This window comes from Nematolebias whitei, chromosome 3 (genome assembly GCF_014905685.2).
Source record: "Nematolebias whitei isolate Nwh7 chromosome 3, NemWhi1, whole genome shotgun sequence".
Taxonomy (NCBI): Eukaryota; Metazoa; Chordata; class Actinopteri; order Cyprinodontiformes; family Rivulidae; genus Nematolebias; species Nematolebias whitei.
Genome location: NC_056500.1, coordinates 11,701,117 through 11,721,990, shown reverse-complemented (window position 1 = coordinate 11,721,990; position 20,874 = coordinate 11,701,117). Strand labels below are relative to the sequence as shown.

Below are 20,874 nucleotides of genomic sequence, written 5' to 3'. Positions count from 1 at the left end.
TTATGGCAGATGTATATTTTTCAACTAGTGTTATGTTTATGGGGCGGCTGTGGCTGAGTGGCTAGAGCAGCCGTCCCCCAATGCAAGAGGTGGGGGTTCAGTTCCACCAGCAGTCACATGCTGAAGTGTCCCTAGGCAAGACACTGAACCTATCATGTGTGTCCCATCGTGTATGAATGTGATAAAGCACTGATTATTATTTCATCTTGCTTTTGTATAGTAATTTTGTTTGGAATATATTTTGGGGAGAAGAGGCAGATATTATAAGAACTCATTCTTCTTCTGCTGCCTTTCATTTTATTTCTGTGATTGTATATCTTTTTTCTTTTCTTTAAATTGTATTATATTTGTTGTTTGGATGAAATGAGATGAATAAATAAAACATACATACATACATACATTATTCTTTGTAGAGATCTAGTAGAGTGCTGTATGAATGGGTAAATGAGGGCAAAGCTTGTAGTGTAAAGCGCTTTGAGTATCTTGATAATATAGAAAGGCACTATATCCTGTAAGTACAGTCCATATATGTTGTTCATGTCACTCTTTGATCATCCTCACAAGTTGTTTATTTAGTCAGCTTCTTGGTCCAGTTCAGTTTTTCTCACATTTTGTTTCCACCTCATCTGTCAATCATCCCATTGACTGACTGACATCATTTTTTGGGAAGGGGTGGGGTAAGGTGTGGGTGGGGGTCTGTTTCCTGTTAGGCCAGTTTAGCTCCTCCTGTTCATGCATCATTCTTTGTTTTGTTTTGTTAAAATCTTTTGGGTTTCACAATTTCTTTTTGTTTGAACAAAAACACCTTCCAGTCAACTGAAAGTGTAATGAAACCCTGACTTAAAGATTATTTGCAGGCGTGAAAAATCATATTTGGACAGATTTGTTGTTTTTTTTTGTAGATCTTCTATCTTTTTCAAGAATGACAAGTGAAACATGTTGGGAAACATATTAGGAAGACATTGTTTAATAGCCATAATTGACACATGGATTAGTTACAGTTGCTGCTAACACACAAAATGAACAGAAGGACGCAGGAATTTTGTTGTAAAACTTTGACACACCTCTGTCACAAGGTGAACACAGATAGTAGAAATGCAAAGTCATGAGTGTAGTTAAAATTTTGTGTACAAAAACACATGGGAATTCATGAAGAACGACATACTTTTTAAATTCAATTCAGTTTCAATTCAGTTTATTATTCAGAGCGAACTCACAAAATAAGTCATCTTGGGGCATTGTACAAATACTATCACATACATTATAAAATCCAATTACAGTAGTAAAAGTTCTGTATCTAATGAAGCCAGCAGATTGCATTGAATCTTCACGTCATCACAGTCTCCCATCCTGAGCAAGCACAAAGGCAACAGTGGAAAGGAAAAACTCAGTTTTAAAAGGAAGAAACCTCCAGCAGAACTAGGCCCAGGATGAGTAATCTGCATCGACCGGGTGGGATTTAAGAGGACAGGAAGGAGAAACAAACAACCACAGAACGGCGGCTGCCTAGGTCCAGGTGTATTGGAAGAAAGACAAAAACACATTTTAAGGATAAAAATAGTTACAAATACAAAACAGAGCAAGTAAAGACAGCAGCGGAGTGAAGAAATCTGGCAAATTTGTCCTCCAGCAGTCTAAGTCTATAGCAGGATAACTAAGGGATAGTTCAGGAAACCCAAGCTGACCCTAACTATAGGATTTATCAAAAAGGAAACACTTAAGCTTTAGTCTTAAAAGAGACAGTGTGTCAGCCTCACTGACAGAAGGTTGAAGTTGGTTCCGCAATAACTGAAAGTTCTGCCTCCCATTCTACTTTTTGAAACTCTATAGGAACCACAAGTAAGCCTGCAGTCTGAGGGTGCATTCACACCAGCCCTGTTGTCCCGAACTCTAGTCCGTTTGCCTAGGAAGTCCAGTTCGTTTGGGGAGGTGTGAACGTGCCATCGAACTCTGTCACGGACTAAAAAAGTGAACTCTAGCCCGGGCTAAAAACCTAGGCCTCGGTCCGGTAGAAGAAAACTCTAGCGCAGTTCGAGTACAGTGTGAATGCAAGCAGGGCAAACAAGCACTCATTTCTCTTACCTCATATGGCGCTGTCAGCTTGCCTTGTGTGAAAAACAACATTCTCCATGGTCTTCTGCCTCATCTTTCACTCATGCTGAGTCCATTGTTGAAATAATAATAGAACTCCTAAAACCACTAAAATTTGACGCCACTCCGTTTTTATTTTTATTTCCAGAAGAAGAAGTGTCTTCAGAGGTTTTTGTGTTGTTTCTTTCAGTAGTTCTTGGTGCAGCGCCCCCACAGACGAGCGGGGGAATAGGTTGGTTCAACAGGTCGGCTCGACTGCACAGTGCAGTGTGAATGCAAACGCACCAGCTCAAATGTAAACAAAATGTCATGAATATTGGTCCCCAACCGAACCGAGTCTACCGGACTACCAGGTGTGAAAACAACCTAAGAACAAAGTGTTCTGTTAGGAAAATATGGAACAATAGGACAGGTAAGAAAGGATGGAGCTAGGTTGTTGAGAGCTTTGTATGTTAGAAGTAAGATTTTGAATAGATTTTTCTTCACATACATTCAGAATTGTTTTTTATTTGTAATAGTAAAATAATACAAATGTGAACAGGGCTGTACACCTTCATCTATTGATAATAAACTCAACTTACACTCCAGTTCGCTCGTTTTCTTATAGTCAACAGGTGAGAGTTGGGCTGCACCAGTGGACCAGTGGTCTGTTCATTCAAAGGTCGACACAGAAGGACACGAGACAGACAACCAGAAACGCTCACACTCACACCTAAAGTCAATCACAGTCAACCCTAGCGTGCATGTTTTCAGACTGTGGAATGATGTCAGAGTAACGAGAACATGCATCCACACAGGAAGGCCCGAGCTGAGATTTGACCCAAAGCAGCAAACTAGTGCTAATAATTACACCAGCTTCGACATTATCATCATCAATAAAACCATTCTACACCTGAAAACGGGTATTTTTTTTCATAATTATAGGACTACAGTAATGAAGGATCTACAGAATTCCTGCTAAGTTAAAACCTATTCAGTGTGAACTGCTAAAACAAGCCTGTATGTTAATGCTGCTTGTATCTTATGGGGCGTGGCCTCAGGGGGTTTCTGAGGGACAGCATTCTTTGAATTTTAGTGCCTGACAGGTCAACCACACCTGTATGAATATAAACAAATGAACATATTGTTAATTGTTGTTTAAATGCTATTCTGCAAGAGTTCTGGTTTTGCTACATTGTTGTTGTTTTTTTTTCCTAAGGTTCTTAAAAACTCACGACATGCCACACCTCACACGGTCAATGCTCATTCACCACTCTACAAGGTGACAGCACGGCCACCAGATCAAGACAGCAGCTAAAACGATCCAGCAGGTAAGATTCTACTTATTTATATTTTTAGTCGAACCAATCGTGCTGAAATGATTGTTGCTGAAGATAAAAAAAAACAAATTATTGAGATGCATAAGCAAAACAAAAAATTGTGCTGAGCAACTTCACTGCTCTTTGTTGATAAAGGTCCTACATAGACGAGTAACATACCAAGCGTGGAAGAATGTGGAAAAGATAAAACTTGCAATTTTTTTAACTGTTTAGGAGGCTGGAAGGCAAACCCACATTTCTCAAATGACAAAGATTTACCTGTTAAATTATTTTTAGTTTGATTACAAAGTATATAAAAATGATCTCCTTCCAAACAGTTACTAAATATTAGATGAAAGTCAATAAAGTCAGCATCTGTATAGTATGTTTCTTTCGGCTGCTCCCTTGTTCAGGGGTTGCCACAAGGAGCAAACTCGCATGAAAGATTTGGCAATTTATTTATGCTGGATGCCCTTCCTGATGCATCCTGGGCTTGAACCTGCAACCTTAGGATTACAAGACTGGGACAGTCCACCAAACTACAGTCCCACAAAGTTATAGTAAATTATACTGTAGTCAGTATATCTGTCAGTATCTTGACAGTCTTTGTTCCTCTCTCCTGATGTTATTGTTGATTTTCTGTAAATAATATTAAATAACAATAATATGGATAATAATATCACATGGAGCTCACTGAAAAATGCTAAAGTTTATATTCCTAAAGGCTTTTGTCTGACTTTAATCCACAGGAGTTGATTGGCTCCAGTTCACTTCATTTCTTCATTACATCCTAATCCCCATTTGTACCCAGGCTGCTACAATTTTGTACTTATTTGGGGTTTTAATTTCTTAAATTTGTTGGTTTTGTGTAGATATTCCATCCCTTATCTTAATTAAAGCCCTTAGTTAAAGATTCAAATTAACTTCTGATTTGAACACAAAATATTTTAGAATAGATTACTTTAGATTACTTTGGACACATTTTTAAAAGTACTTTCAGCACAAGTAAAAGTTTTCTACAATCTACTTCAGGAGATAATAAGTGGATTAAATCATATTCAAAGAGTTTAAAAGGATCCGTGTCACCTGAGTCCTTTCTGTATCTTCAGAAGTCTGGGTAGAAAATGACCAAAACAACAAAAGTATGAAGCGGTGAAGGAACAAACACCAGTGGTTGTTTCTTGGCTGGTAAAGATCGGCAGCCTAAAGTTTCATTGGACAATTTTTAGGATTCAGAACAGCAGTTTTTAGTTCACATAGAAATTATATTTATACTTACTGTTTATTAATTTATACTTACTGTACGTTTCCATAGATTAGAAGCTTAGGCTGCATTTGTTTGGCAGACTCTTTATCCGCAACACTTTACAAGTCAGAAGAAAACGTGGGGATAAGTATAAATTCTGAAAATAGATGGGTTTATTTTTTTTTCCACTGTTATATTTATATTTAAAGATTTCAGTCACTGCCCATAGTTGAAAGTAGAAACTCCAAAGACTGGCTCTACAACTGGCCTTCGTGCTGAAGACCTGATTTATGATGCTTCTCCTGTCAAACACGGAGTCACTTCTCAGGCCACCTTGTGGTAAACTGTGACATGTGACGCTGCTTCAGAGACATCCTTTAAAAGTTTGTAGGAACTGCTATGTCATGGTCCACTTATTTATTTATTAATTACTATCATTATTATTATTATAGTGGCACGGTGGCACAGTTGGTAGAGCTGTTGCCTTTCAGCAAGAAGGTCGCCGGATTAAATCCCGGTCGGGGACCTTTCTGAGTGGAGTTTGCATGTTCTCTTCGTGCATGCATGGGTTTTTTCCGGGAGCTCCAGTTTCCTCCAACAGACCAAAAACATGCATGTTAGGCTGATTGGTAACTCTAAATTGTTCCTAGGTGAGAGTGAGAGAGTGGATGGTTGTCTCTATGTGTCCCTGTGATGGACTGGTGACCTGTCCAGAGTGTCCACCGCCTCTTGCACAGTGATCACTGGATATGGGCACCAGTGACCCCCGGGATCTGAAAAGGAAGAAGCGGGTAAAGATAATGGATGGAAGAACCCCTCAGCTCCACATTACTAAAACAAAACATTTCTGTGACTGGTAAAAAACAAAAGACCCCCCCAAGCAAATATATCAAATTTGTCTCTTTTGTTTGTTTTATCCATCAATCCATCCATTTTCTTTACCCGCTTATTCCATTTTGGGTCACGGGGGTCGCCGGTGCCCATGTCCAGCAATCACTGTGCGATGGGCGGGGTACACCCTGGACGGGTCGCAAGTCCATCACAGGGCCACATAGAGACAAATGACCATTCACTCTCTCACTCAACAATTTAGAGTTACCAATCAGCCTAACATGCATGTTTTTGGTCTGTGGAAGGAAACCGGAGTACCTGGAGAAAACCCACGCATGCACGGAGAGAACATGCAAACTCCACCCAAAAAGGCCCCTGGACCGGGGTTTGAACCAAGGACCTGCTCGCTGAGAGGCAGCAGCTCTACCAGTTGTGCCACCGTGCTGCCCCTTATTTGTTTTATTTGCTCCTAAATCAACTAAATTAATCTTGCCATTATAAACTTCTAACTTTCTGAAAATAGTCACACTTGCTGCTGATGCCAGTGCAATCTGTTCAAACAGCTCCCTAGTCTGTGTCCAGAATGTTCTGGCAGCTCAGGTGGACTTAAATCCACAGAACCCAAACAGCTCGTTGAGAATGGAGCGAAAACAGTCTTCAGAAGCATAAATGGCACGTGCACAGAAAACCAGGAGCAGTATTTTCCCTGCACAAATAACGTCAAAAGACAAATAATATGCAGCTTCTTTAGACTCTGCACGTGTTTTTCGACTGTTGTTCATGCAGCCATGAATAACAGTCATTAATACGTTTGAGGTTATTGTAGCACAAAGTGATATTTGGCTTGTGTCCCACTTTAACCCTCTATACCAGGACTATTCAACTTGTGGTCCCGGGGCCAAATCCGGCCCATGGATGAACTCAGTTCATCCCGCCATTAGGTTAATTTTTTTAATCAAATTAGATTTAAAATCATAAAACAAACTTACTTAATGATGATAACTGTTGGATGTCCAGACCTTGAGTTCTTGGCTTCCAGAAACTGTGGCCCCCTGAGCAATTGAGTTGAATAGCCCTGCTCTATACTGTGAAATAAAGGAACTCATTTGGCTTCATCTGTGCATCTGTTTCTTACAGTAAAGGATACATGATCATCTGCTGCAGATATCTGGGGTTTCTGATTCTCCTCTTGTCTTGTTGTGATTTTATTTTGTTGCCTCCCATTCCATATCCAATGTTCTAATTTGTACCTTTTTGTGGGTACAATTGCTGCAAACCTGCAAAACTAAAACCCATTTTAATTTTTAGTTAGATGACATGATGCAACATTTTTTATTGCTATTTATTTTTGGTTTAAACAATGTTTTAAGATACAAAAAAAGAAAGAAAGAAGAGGAAATCAGTCTCATGTATATGCTTGAAATTACAAAATAATTTTCATACAAATTATGACCTTCAGAAAAATAAATAACAAATTTTAGGTAATATTTTACTTATATATTATTGTGTATGCATTATATTCTGGGGAGGAATTCCTGCGATCCTCCACTCAGGTTTTAAATAAAAAAAAAACATTGTATGAACTTAGCTATACAAGGATTCACCAATATTATGAAATGAATGCTCAATATCTTAAAATAAAATATTCACATTCTAGGAACAATGTGAAACAGAAAAGCCTCAATATTTCCTTTTTATTGCTTAATTTTCAAAGGTGTGCATGTTTCTCATTGCTGTAAAATCCAATCAGATTTATTAGAAACACAAAAAAGGCTGGTTGCCTATTCTGTTGCCATGTGTGTTTAACTTTCTTTTGTTTTCCCTTTTTTTAATCTAGGTTCAGAGAAAAATGTCTACAAACTGGAACTCCGGACTCTTAAGCTGTTGCGATGATTTGGCTTCATGTAAGAATCACTCATTTCTATTCTTATCTAAATAATTATTCAAGAAAGCGGTCATTTTTCAACCCCAATCTGTTTCGTTGCAGGCTGTTATGGCTTCTGGTGCTGCCCCTGCCTAGCCTGCACCGTTGCAGGAGATTTTAAAGAAAGCTACTGCCTTCCTTTGTGTGACATTTTCAGCCCTGCAGTGTTTGCGGCCTGTGGGATCCCGTTGTGTGTGCCTCCTGCAGGCCTGTCTCTGAGAGTCGCCATTCGACATAAATATGGTATAAAGGTAATGAGCTCATAAGATGTTCATCGGTTTCTCGTGCTAGAATGACAACTCTGAGTGTGTTGAACACCTCACAAACACGTTAAGAACATATGTAGAATTCATTGAAGACGACAAGTAAAAATACAATTAAAAACATGGTTTGACCCTTTTGCTCCACAGGGTTCTCTCTGTAAGGACATAGCCACCTCCTGCATCTGTGTGTGGTGCAACTGGTGCCAAATGCACCGAGAGTTAAGGTATCAGTCCGGCCATGGACCCGTCACCATGCAGCCTAGATAAAAGAGCAGTATCGTTTTCCTGCTGCGTTTCAGCTTTTAAAGGAAACTGGGTTTTTGGTGAGACTGACTTTTTTTTTTTTTTTTTTTTAAATCACAATTATGCTTGATACCTAATTATTTGTTGAGATTCAATTAAGACCTTATTTTTATCGAGTAGTTTCTAGATTTGAAATATATCTAAATTTTGTCTCATTATTTTAGATCATTGGTTTGTATTGTCATCACTGTGAGCACATAATAAATAAACTCGTGATGACAGTTTACTGTAAATTCTGAGTGTTTCTGATCACTTCCAACCTGATGAGAATTGTTTTAAGAAGTGATTTAATGGATAAATGAAGGATTAAAACAAACAATCATGTTTATGTTTTATTGTGAAAGAAATCTGCATCTGATCCTGTAAAATAAACCAACAGCAGTTTGTTCTTTCCTGTTAGTGTTTAGGATTTATATGTGTTAAACGATTATAATCCACATTATATTGTTACGTTTCTTGAATTTTCATGGAGGCTTTTAACCATTAATGAAAATTATTGATCAGTGACCTTTTTAACCGCTAAAACAATCAACACGGTTGTTTTTGCACCACTGAATTAATATTTGTTGATTATTTGAGAGCAAAATGAATCTTGTTGTAAATTGATTATTCTTTGTGAGTATATCATGAAAACATCTGAACATCTGCTTCCAAAAATAAAAGCATGTAGAAAACAAATCTTGGACTGTTTGATACTTCTGAATAAAATGTTTCCTCCATCTCATTTCATAAAACATATTGTTATATATAAAATACATGATAAAAATAAATAAAATAAAACACCTCTCCGTAAACTGGGAGATCTAACAGTACAGGACGTATATTATGTGACTAATGAAAAATTATTTTAGTACTTCAGGTAAAGCAAAGTATGAAAAGGTAAAACGTTACAAATAATTATAATGTTTTTCTAAAACTATATGTCACAAAAACAGAATACCCAGAGCGAAAGGACTGATGATGAACAACTCAGACACAATAGTATAAGTTCAGTGCTTTTGTTTACAGTGAGTTATAGTTCAGGAAATATCAGGAACCCTGGAGCGCAAGGAGATGGGTCAGGTCCAGAGTTCTGCAATGAGGGATTCATCAGAACATTCAAGGTCCTTACTGGTAGATGGATAAGCAGCTCAGTTCCAAAATCCTGTAATCATAGGAAGGTCCAGTAGACTCGGGAGAGCGTGTGATTGGAGGGCGAGGAAAAACAGCTGAAGATCACGCAGGTAAAGTTTCCAGAGGTTCACTAGAAGGTCTGAATATCAAGTAGGTCTCAGGAGGCTCACTGGAAAGATCATAAGGCAAAAGGAAAGTAATCACAAGACTCTGAGATTCACAAAGAGCTAGGAGGCAGTGTAACGCTCCAGCGTCGGAGGGAAATCATCAGGTGCCTTATATACTTTTACTGTAGTTTATTGTTGTCTGTACTTTACATGTTGTCTGTCTAAAATGGGTCTCTCTTGTAAATGAGTCCTTGTGACTCAATGAGACTAAACTGGATAAATAATAGCTGAATGAAAATACTGTCTGTTTTATAATGAAAAATGGAAAGAAAAATATGAACTTTACCGTTTCAGCTATGGGTGAATCCTTGAGAAGATTGTGGGAAATATTTCTCACGCATGCACGCACACTTGCACATATGTGTGCAGTGAGTTGACACAGACCTGTTCTCATCCCCTTGTGTAAATAAATGTACTCAAGTTTCGGCAGTATAAGTTTTGTTTGTTAAAAAAACTGCCAATGAGTGTTGTTAATTTAATTTCAGTTTAGGTTTAGGTTTCAAAAGGAGCACCGAAATATTACTGCAATTCTTTTGCATTTTTAAAGGATAAAACTGGTTTCAGGAATGAAGAAAAAAGTTATTGTGTATAAGAGAGTAAATGAACTTACTGTACTGTGATGGTGTATTTTTTTAAATGCAGACTTATGCACTGATTCAGGTTGTTCAATCAAGAAGTCAAATTTTTGTCAATTAATGTGATAAAAAAAAAAATGCAAATCTAAGCAACAAGCTAAAATGTAAACAGCTCAATTTTTTTAATGTTTTAGTTGAATTTACAGCAGTAATAAAATACTTTGTCTTGTATATTTAAATAACATATCTTTAGGCATTATTTTTAAGAATTACACACAATTTGCCAGATTACTTCTACCTGAAAGAAATAAAATAATAAAGCAACACTAATATCAGCACAAAAAAAAAAAAACATACTTTATGTCATCTGTACATACGTCTTGGTGCAGAAATAAAATGTTTGCAGTCAGACTCGCAACAAGTTCAGCGACTTTTGAGAAACACTCCCTAACAACAAAAAAGGTTAAATCATGTCATCTGGACCCGTTTCTTTAAGTGAGAAACATTTTGTCACACATCCAGAGGACTTCGTCAGTCTGCGGCCTGCCAACCAGATCTGTCCCATACGTAATGTTTTAGTAACATGGCAACGTTTCAGTCTTTAACATCTTTCTTAAGGTCCTGTGCTAGACTTGCAACCTGTCAGGGTGTCCCCCACCTCTCACATTTTGTGACTGCTGGACATGGACACCAGTGACCCCCGTGACCTGAAAAGAAAGAAGTGGGTAAAGATAATCAATGTATGTATGTATGTATGTATGGGTGGATGGATGGGTCTTCCTTAACTAAGAACGTTCTTAGTCATCCGTTTAAACTACTGCCCTCTACTGGTCAAAAGGTAGAATGAAAAACATGGTTAAAAACAACTTTTTTTTCCTGAAAACAAACAAAAACAGGAAGCAGCAGGTGGAAGGATGAAAGATATGGGTGTTAAATTTGCAGAGAAATGTCATCACATATTAGTTTTGTTTAGAACCGCAGTATTGTTTCTAATAAAGAAGAGAAAAATGAAAGTCTGTCATCAGTCTGTTGTTAATCAGATATGATGTAAAGACGCCATGTTTTCACAGCAGGGTGGCAGATGGGACTTATCTGTCATCAAATGTCATCACGTCAGTCAGTTTGAACTTTGTCATTCAAGCGTGTTGCTGTCAGCACAGATTAAATGTAAAGAAACTCCCAGGTGCCTCATCACACCCTGCTGAGTATGCTATGAGCGTCGTCCACACATACCATGAGTTACATGCCACTGGTTAAACATAACATAAACATCAGTTTAATTAACCTAATTATTATACTTTTAAAATGAGAGAGGCCAAAAGGTGTATTTTTTTTTTACAGCTTTCAAACAGGGAGTTCAGGACTAATTAAACCAATGACGTATTTGATAAAACTCCAGATGGTCTAATACGTTTCATAAGATTGAAAAGTTATTCACTGAAAGTTGACCAGCTACTCTTTATAGCACCCATTATGGTCAAGAGTTAACAAATAAGTTGGAGTTTATGATGGAGTCTCTCTCTTCTGATAGTTTCAGGATTTGTAGGTTTGTTTGTGTTTCAGCAAATGAAGCTGACAAGATTCCTCCTCCTAGAACTCATCCTCTTCTCCATGCAGAGAGGAGGTTCAGTGAAGGCGTCACCACAAGAAGAAACAGTAAGATCTTCCAATTTACCAGTAATGCATTTTACATTTTAATTTGCTTTATTAACTGTATTTTTGTAGGACTTTAGGGAAAAGCTCTTCAGATATGGGGGTTTGTTGAGACAAAATATAGTTGTTGTTTTTTTACTTTAATTGAAATATGGAGGAGATTTTTCAAAAATAAAAGAAAAAGGAAATTGTTCATTTTGTTTTCCTTAATGGGATCTTTCAGGGACACATTTATTGTAAAATAAAATAAATAAATAAAAAACGGGATGAGAAAATAAACTTTCCTGAAGCTTTAAGAGCTTGGATTTTCTAGAATTTGCTTATACGTGTCAGGCAAACAGTATGTTCAAACTGGAAGCAAAATTTAATCAAAAGTTTTTATTCCCAGCATTGTGAAATACCTTATAATAATTAAAGATATGGTTAGGTTTGTAAAACACTTTACTTTGTGACTTCATTGGTTGACAATGCAGACATTCTTCTGTTGTAACTGCTGTTTAAATATTTAAATTCAGTTTATTCTAAAAACAAATTAGGATATTTATTTATTTATTTATTTATTCATTCAGTAAAGCAGATTAGAGCTCAAACTCTTATTTCATTTCATTGTGGCTAATATGTCTGGACTCTGTGGCATTTTGTTGCATCTTTGTCTGTTGGACTGCAAGTGGAAGTGATCAAATTAAAAATTGACACCCAGTGGAAACATAGACAAAATTAACAAAGTACAGTATTTAAACAGTACTTAGTGTTTTGCACTATTAGTGATTAGTGTATATCTTACATCTTTAAGCATACTGTTGGGGGTTTGTTTAGTGTATATACTGTTTCTTTTTACACTTTGTATTTTTGCTGTTCTTGGATGTAATTGGGACCTTATGTACACATATTTGTTCCACCTCTTGTACCATATGCAATGCAAATGACAATAAATAACCTTGAATCCTTAGAAAAAAAAAATACATGGTCAGAATTTTTTCTGTGCATTACAGTAATATTGTTTGGATTAATCAAATCTGTCACCAGTGAATAGGGAAAGGTTTGATTTTAAACTAAACCAACCCCCTACTGCAAATATAGAAACATGTCAGATTTTTTTTGTTACACATGCTGCTGTTTAAGTTTTTCCTCTTGAACTCTGATCTCACAGATCTGTGTCTGAAATGCAACATCTGATGGCAGAAACCCCCCTGACAGAATGGAGCAGCGGTCTCTGCGACTGCTTTGAGGATACAAGTTCTTGTAAGAGCAAACAGGAAAACTGGTATTCCTCAGATTAAAAGACGTTTGGGTGCCTCAGTTTCTGTGTGTTCACGTGTTTTCCAGGCTGCTATGGGTTTTGGTGCAGCCCTTGTCTTGCCTGCAGTGTTTCGGGAAGATTTGGAGAGAACTACTGTCTCCCACTGTGCGACATCTTCAGCCCTGCGCTGGCAGTAATCTGCGATGTTCCTCTGTTTGCTCCTCCTGCAGCCTTGTCTCTCAGGTCTGCCATGAGAAGCAAATATGGGATCAAGGTATAACATGAGATGTTAACCCAAACATTGGTGCCTGAAACAGTGTTGTGAACGTGATTTTATGTTTTCAGGGTTCTCTGTGTAAGGACATTGCAGTTTCCTGTTTCTGTGTGTGGTGCTCCTGGTGTCAGATGCATCGAGAGTTAAAAAATCGAAAGAAAACCCCGGTTATCATCAACTTGCAAACACAAACTGTCGTCCACCACCTGCAGCCTGCTCCTGTCATGATGATTCCTGCAAACCCTCCTCCTGTTGGATTCATGACCCAGGCAGAGGTCATTCAGGCTTCATACTGATAAGGCCGCATGTTGTTTGATTCAATTCAAAATGAAACATAACAGTGATTGTTGCGTTACATTTTGTTCATAAGACAAAAGCAGGTTATGCTTTACAGAAGGTAAATCTTTCCAAGTGTCTGATTAAAGAAGTTATGTGACAAAAATGTAAAGAGATTAAAATTAATGGCAAAAAAAAAAAAAGATGATTTTATTAAATTATAGACTGCTTTTCTTTAAATAAATCCTACAAAAAAATGTGATTTGACTTCAATTTTATGCAACTCATAAAAAAAAAACAAAAAAACATCCTGATTCAACTGGATGGTTTCTTTTTATTGAAACATTTCATCTTTCAACCAAAAGACTTCATCAGTCCGAGGATTTTGAACCACTTTAGCCATGATTGCCTCATACGAGTCGACGGGGGAGAGGGCGGACTCTAGAAACCGTCTGAGCGCCATCAAACTGGTTCATGATTAAACCTTTTTTGTATTTATTTACCTGGATGATTGAGCTTACAAACCTTCATCAAGCTGGTTGACCCACTATGTGAAGGTGCTAAGACTGAGTTTGTTGTGGCTCCTCGGACTGATGAAGTCTTTTGGATGAAAGACAAAATGTTTCCAACACAAAGAAACCATCCAGAGGACCTGACTTAACTTTGTTGGATCATTAAAAAAAAAAAAAAAGTTTGGGCTGATCAATGAACATGGGTAAATAAACCTTTGGAAACTCTTTTCAGCCAGTAGTGCTGCATGTCAGATTCACCTGATTGCAGAAATTGTACAAATTTAACTACTAAAAATACTACCTGGCGGATACCAGAATATTGTTTGTGCTTCTGAGTCTGATAAATCTAATGGCGGCTCTCCAACACAGTGCTCATTTTCTATCTCTTTACTTAAAAAATCTAAAATTAATTAAACTTTTTTTAATGCCTGTGCACCTAGAGTTTCAAGTTTCAAAGAACACAGCACCAACTAGTGGTGTGGCAGGGGAATTACACAGTTTCCATGTTTACTGGTAGATGGATTTGTCCTGTTCTGTTTTTTCAGCTCTCTGGCATTCCTCTGTCATCAAACACTGCAATGACTGATGGAAGGTGGAGGCACCCCCTTTTACATAAAACAAAGAGTGTAAAGAAATCATCGGGCTGTCTCTTCTAACCTTTACTACTTATGTTCCAAGATGTGAGTTATAAGAGCAAACTGTGTCAGTGGTGGCTGCTATTGTGCAGGTCAAATAAAAACACAACAGACAAAGAGTATACATAAGGAAGAATTCATCAGGAAACTCAGAGCCATTGTTGGCACTGGGGGCTAAGCACCCCTGAAGATCAGATTCTAGAATCACCCCTGGAAAGTACATCTACAACTGATACCATACCATACCACTTGATTTATAAAGCACTTAAAACAGCTACAAGGCCAACCAAAGTGCTGTACAGACAAAAACTGATAAACACCTGGAGTCAGTTTTATTTAAAATGGCCACCACAGCAAAGCAATGTCAACTACACCAACAATAGGAATAACTCATCCAAAAGTTGGTGTGGTAGTAGCTGAGCATCACCAACACATACTGTGGTTGCAACACATTGCAAATAATGTTACATTTAGGGTTTACCTTTTCCGCCCTAGTGGTCAGAATGAATAATTGCACAAATTCGGAGTTAAGATTCACTTTTGATTTCCTCCAACCATGTGCAGCGCACGTAGTGGTATGCGATACTTCAGAAAAAAGCAAAATAGGGAGTATCGATCCGATGTCGATAGGGATACCAATACCGATTCTTTTAAAGAATTACGGTGAATTTTGATGACGTTTAAGTGTTTTGTAATTTTTTTTTACAAAAACATCACAGTTCATGCTCAATCATCCAGGTACAAAATACAGTAATGGTCAGTCAGGTCATCTGCACAGTTTCTTTTTTGTGGAAAAATGTTTCGCCCTCTATCCAGAGGGCTTCATCAGTCACCAGCAAAACCAGCAAACTGGTTGGTCCATTAAAGGAGTGTACTGCAGTGGGGAAAACAGTTTACTTGGGACTCCGCAGACTAAGCCCTCCGGAAGTGTGTGCTTAATGTGTTTTTAGTTAACGTTTTTCTTAGTTCATATCTTCATCCATCCATCCATCTTTACTTGTTTCTTCCTTTTCAGGTTGCAGGGGCTCACTGGTGCCCATATCCAGGTCATAAGTCCATCACAGAAGACTGTATTCTTTTTTTTTTTTTTAAAGGTATTGTTTTGCCAATTAAAAAAAAACAAAAAAACAATGAACTGTACAGATTTATATATTTTTTAATTGTGGAGAAATTGAATAATGTATCCTACTTTGAAGAAACAAAGCAAAAAGTTAAAAATGAGTATAATTTACAATACAATAGAATACAATACAACTTTATTTATAAAGCACTTTAAAACAACACCGTTGGCCAAAGTGCTGTACACTAACACATACAAGCATAAAAACTATGAACTCAACAAATACCATAAAAGGAATTAACTACCAAATCATAAAGCAGCAAACAGTAACAACAATAAAACAAATAACAAAACAGTAAAGCCAACACGTCAAGCTGCGTTAAAAGCCAAAGAGAAAAAATGAGTCTTCGGAGCAGATTTAAAAACAGGAAGTGAGTCAGCTTGCCTGACATGCAGAGGCAACTCGTTCCACAGTTTAGGGGCAGCGACTGACAACGCTCCGTCACCTCTCAGCCTCCTGTTGGACTTTGGGACAGCCAACAGCAGCTGTGTATTACTCTGTGTATTAGTACTAGTATCAACATATTTGCAAAGGAAATTACAGGAAAACTGCTAAAACTAGTCATTGTTTTGATGTGGATATAACATCCTATAAAATTTAGTTTTATGTTAGTTTTGGTCAAAGCTTGAAAGAGCCGCTGTGGAGGGCCCAAAGAGCCACATGTGGCTCCAGAGCCACAGATTGCAGACCCCTGGGACAAAACAACCTCCAAAGCCTTGAGTTCAGATAAATATTCCCAGAAGCCTCTCTGTGGGCCCTGCCTGCCTTTGCAAAGTTGCTCTGTGCTGTGACAGGAGCAGCACTTACAAGCAGCTCGCATCTTTCATGAAACCGCATCAGTGCAGACAGAAGAGAAAGTAGTGCTGTGCGGATCGATACTAAAATAGCGATACTATCTATGCCAGAACGCTGCGCTCTCGAATAGATTTTTAAATCAAACTATCGATAGTTTTGATACTTCTGTAATTTCAGGTAATGCATATCATCAACAGGAAGATGGTGGAAAGTAACTAAACTATTGAGATATTGTCTAAATGATACGCGGTTGGAGGGAACTACTTTTTCTTCCACTTGAGTAAATGCGTAATGCGTTTGAGCGGAGCGGCACACTGCTCAGTCTGTAGACAGTAGTGGAGTTTATCTGTCATGTGTGGAGCTATTTCAGCTCCAGAAACAGCCAAGAAGCGGGTTGTGAGGTTTGTGGAAAATCTGTAAAGAGCTGTAGCAACACAACAAACCTTGTGAAACACTTCCAGTTAAACCACAACACAGAATATGAAGCATTGATGAGGTGGACAGAGGAGGAGAGTCAGGTGTTGCTGCTCTGGAGGAGTCCCTCAGGGCTGCAGGACTATCCAGGAGAGGAACCGTGGAGCTTTCAGCTGTGCTAAGAACTGCTGCAGTTGAAGTTGTTCAAATTAATACATATGGTTATGAAATCATTAAAATAAATTTATGCTTCAATAAATAGTTGCATGAGTTCAGTTTGGAGTAATGTGTATCACTGAGATAATCTCACATGGGCAAAAAAGCCTAGATTTATTCAGGTAAGCTTTCATAAAAAATAGATAATTTAAAGTGGATTACATGGACCAGGTGTCATCAAATTATACAGAGCAATGGAGATAAAACAGCCTTGGTGAACTCTGAAAAATATATACTACAAAAATGTGTGTAAAAATATAACATATTATCTTAAACATATCTCATTATTTAATAGATATTTAATTATTTATTTTAATAGTTTTATTATTTTTCCTTTTTTATATAGTTTGAAAAAACATTTTCACATATTTTGTATGATCATGTTTGTTTAATGAGGTCAGACTAAATGAGGCCACAGCATCAACATACTCCTGAGTTTAAAATAAATAAATTACTTTGTCTTGCATTCTTTATGCAACTTTGATTTGAATACACTGCTTTTTTTAGGCTTACCTGACACATTAGGCGTCGTTGCAAAAAGTATCAGGAATGAGATCGATACCACCGATGCCGCACAAAGTTTGCCCGGTATCGTATCGTACCAGAAAAGCCTGGTATCGAACTACACCACGAGAAAATGAAGCAAAAGCATCGATCTCACCTCCACGTAGATATCGATATCAATCGATTTCGGGATCGATCCGTCCACATCTGCAGCAACGGTTAGCTTCTGCTCTTTGTCTCGGCTAATCCGAATTCAGGACTGTTTGTAAGTAATGCAACTCTTACTGATAGCTTTAGGTTGTTTGTGTTTATGGGGATCAGAAGGATGGATTAGATCATTACCGTAATAAGTTGATGCTCAATCAATGTTGACAGAAGTGACCAAACTTTCTATGTTGCGTTGCAATAAATTTATTTCGTCATCAGCCTGTATTGCAGGCATTCGTCTAATAACTCTAATTAGCTTGTTTGTTTTTTTTGCTAAACATGCTGTTTTGTTGTTGTTGTTGTTTACTATTTTAATAAAACTTTTTGATCACAACTAATCAAATGCACATGTCAAAAATGACCTATTTCCATTTTTTGTTATGCATTTTTGTGTGTTTCTATTATGTTTATTGGATATAAATGTGTTATTTAGGCATATTTAAAGTTTTCAATAAATGTCAAAATAATTATTGCTTAGAATAGATCATCTTTTTTTTTTTACTTCTTAACCTAGCACAGCTTTTGTAATTTTACATCAAGTTTACACAAGTGGGTCATAAGCAAGTCATATTCATTTACTCCAGCTTTTGGATAGATATAAAAACTGTTTTGTTTGGAAGTAGAGACACACTATGGGGCGAGATGGTGTAGGGGCAGGGTAGCTGACTCGGGACCCGAAGGTCCTGGGCTCAATCCCTGGTCATTGCACATCTCGTGGTGTCTGAGCAGGACACCCAATCCCGAACTGCTCCCTGGGTGCTTACATAGCTGCCCACTGCTCCACCCGGGTGCGGTGGGTTAAATGCAGAGAGCCTATTTTGTCTTTGTATGTGAACATACAATGATGACAACATATAGCATTTTATTAATTTTTTACATTGGACAGCAATTACTTGCCAGCCATTTCAAATCACAGCATGCACCGGTGTGTGTATATATATAATATATATGTCTCACATGTGCACTACAGGCGGCTGCGATCAAAAGTTTTTCTGACTGACAACAGTTATAATAAATGACAGAGAGCAGATTAGTTTTGTGCTATTCACCCTTTTTCAGCATGTAAGAGCAAAACTACGATAATAAAATCCAGTTCCAAAGAGAGGTTAGAGTTTTAATCAGTTTTGGATGTAACTGTGATGCAGACGCTGCATTATTGATGAAGGTTGCCAGATAAATTTAAAATGTCTTATTTGCCTCCTCCTTTTCTGTGCACATGTTCAACAAACACAGCACACACCTCACCGTAGATACCTTTACTCAGCACATTTGACAGTTTAGGTCAAAATACTATAAATGTTAAAGCAACAGCACTACAGTTTATAATTTCTTATCTGGCAGCCCGACTGGCATGGAAACTACAGCGTTTTTGTGTCAATCTGCTCATATTTTGTTTATACCCCCAATAAACATTGAAAAAAACCACGAACGTTTCCAGAGGTTGTTCTCGTGTAAATGGGGCCTTGTACTAGGTAGACTTTGATTTGGTAATTTTATAAGTGGCTCGCATGTTAAAAAAGTGTGGACACCTCTCGTCTACTGCCTGACCTCATCTATTAGTTGATTCATCACCAGAGCAAACAAGAAGGTGCTCATAACCAATCTTTGATGCAATCCCACTTCCACCTTGTAGCTATCGGTCACTCCTACAGCACATCTCACCACTGTCCTGTAGGGATGTGCGATATGGCATAAAATTCATATCACAATTTGTATTGTGAAGGGTGGCGGTAACGATATATATCACGATATGTTTTTGGTATAAAACTTGGAATAGGAATGAAAAAAAAAAGCATAAGGTGTCCTTTTGAAAACTGCGATACCACAAAAATAATCTCAGTTAAGAAAATTCCACTACTAGGTCCAGAGAGTTTTTAAATAATTAACAAATCAAGTATTAGGCTTCTTCATGTAGTGCAAAACAGTGCAAAAGATATCAAATCTAATTTTAACCATATGTTTTAAACAAAAGAATATGTTGTTAACTCAACAGTTTCCAGTATTCTCACTTAAGAAATGAGCAGCAACAGAGCAGCATTTTACACTGAAACACTTCACCCTCCAGTCCTCTTGTGGGCGTCTCCTTCCGCTTTAAGGAGAGCTGACACAAAATGGCGACCAGTTTCCTCTGTGGCTTTGACCAGAGGGTCTCACGGTAAAATCACACAACACAGCATCCTTTTCACAGATCAGAGAGCTGGTTTCTCTAAAGCTGACCAACGCTTACTTAACTTTCAACGGAAAAAAAACAACAGCTTTTGACGGAACACAGTGTTTTGCACATGTGTCTGATTACGGCAACACTACAGCAAGCCGGCCATAGTTAGCTTGTAGCTTCACTATTTAGTTCTCGAAGAAAGGACTTTAACACCACTTACGCACAGTTTTCAAAATCTGACAACTCTGATTTTACACTTTAACACCACTTATGCAGTTTTCAACTAAAAAAAAAGTAACAATTAAATCTGACAACTCTGATTTTACATCAGACACAGCATTACTGCAGTTAGCTGATAGAATACAGATCTTTATCATAGGCTAAATGTCTATCGTTTCTACCGTCTACCATATATATTGTGCATTCCTACTGTCCTGCTGTCCTCATACATGTCCTGTACCAGTCTAACATACTTGTCTGCCACTCCAGATTTCCTAATGCAATAACACCTCCTCCTTCGGTACCCTATCAAATGCTTTTTCTGAATCAATGAAGACACAATTACGTTTTTTTTACCCTCTCTGTACTTCTCCATCAGCATCCTCAAAGCAAAGATGGTGTATGTGGTGCTTCTTTTTTGCATGAAACCATAATGCTGCTCAGTCACCTCTCGTCTAAGTCTAGCTTCCACAACTCTCTCCCAGATCTTCACTGTGTGACTTATGAACTTGTTTTCCATGTAGTTTCTACAACTCTGTACATCATGAAAAAATTTGCAGCAGCACACTTCTTCATTCCTCAGCCATTTTCTCACTCTCAATTATGTCATTGAATAATTGAGTCAAAATCCTCACTGCTATCTCTCCAAGACATTTCTATACCTTCACTGGTATGTCATCAGATCCATCTGCCTTTTCCCTAAACTTCTTCAAAGGTTTCCAAACTTCATTCTTACCAAACTTTCCCACTTCTTTGTCCACAGCTTCTATGACCTCTACTTTTCTTTCCCTTTCATTCTCTTCATTCATTTACTCCACAAAGCACTCCTTCCATCTTCC

The 20,874-nt window shown here is 37.8% G+C and overlaps 2 protein-coding genes across 2 annotated transcripts; both read left to right on the top strand.

The window, feature by feature from the left end:
* The first annotated feature begins 7,315 nt into the window (after nt 1–7,315).
* Nucleotides 7,316–7,921, top strand: LOC119430506 (cornifelin homolog B-like). The gene is made up of 3 exons (XM_037697924.1): nt 7,316–7,370; nt 7,454–7,641; nt 7,801–7,921. The coding sequence occupies exons 1-3, from the start codon at nt 7,316–7,318 to the stop codon at nt 7,918–7,920; spliced, it is 363 nt and encodes a 120-aa protein (XP_037553852.1). The 3' UTR covers nt 7,921.
* A 3,518-nt stretch (nt 7,922–11,439) lies between these two features.
* Nucleotides 11,440–13,274, top strand: LOC119430505 (cornifelin-like). Its single transcript, XM_037697923.1, has 4 exons — nt 11,440–11,488; nt 12,615–12,706; nt 12,791–12,978; nt 13,050–13,274. The coding sequence occupies exons 2-4, from the start codon at nt 12,628–12,630 to the stop codon at nt 13,272–13,274; spliced, it is 492 nt and encodes a 163-aa protein (XP_037553851.1). The 5' UTR covers nt 11,440–11,488; nt 12,615–12,627.
* Nucleotides 13,275–20,874: the final 7,600 nt, after the last annotated feature.

Excerpts from the sequence above, each read along its gene's own strand:
- LOC119430506 (XM_037697924.1), top strand. The coding sequence starts at position 7,316 with ATGTCTACAAACTGGAACTCCGGACTCTTAAGCTGTTGCGATGATTTG. Across the intron at positions 7,371-7,453 it reads TTGCGATGATTTGGCTTCAT|GCTGTTATGGCTTCTGGTGC; the intron begins GTAAGAATCACT and ends GTTTCGTTGCAG. Across the intron at positions 7,642-7,800 it reads GACATAAATATGGTATAAAG|GGTTCTCTCTGTAAGGACAT; the intron begins GTAATGAGCTCA and ends TTTGCTCCACAG.
- LOC119430505 (XM_037697923.1), top strand. The coding sequence starts at position 12,628 with ATGCAACATCTGATGGCAGAAACCCCCCTGACAGAATGGAGCAGCGGT. Across the intron at positions 12,707-12,790 it reads CTTTGAGGATACAAGTTCTT|GCTGCTATGGGTTTTGGTGC; the intron begins GTAAGAGCAAAC and ends CGTGTTTTCCAG. Across the intron at positions 12,979-13,049 it reads GAAGCAAATATGGGATCAAG|GGTTCTCTGTGTAAGGACAT; the intron begins GTATAACATGAG and ends TTATGTTTTCAG.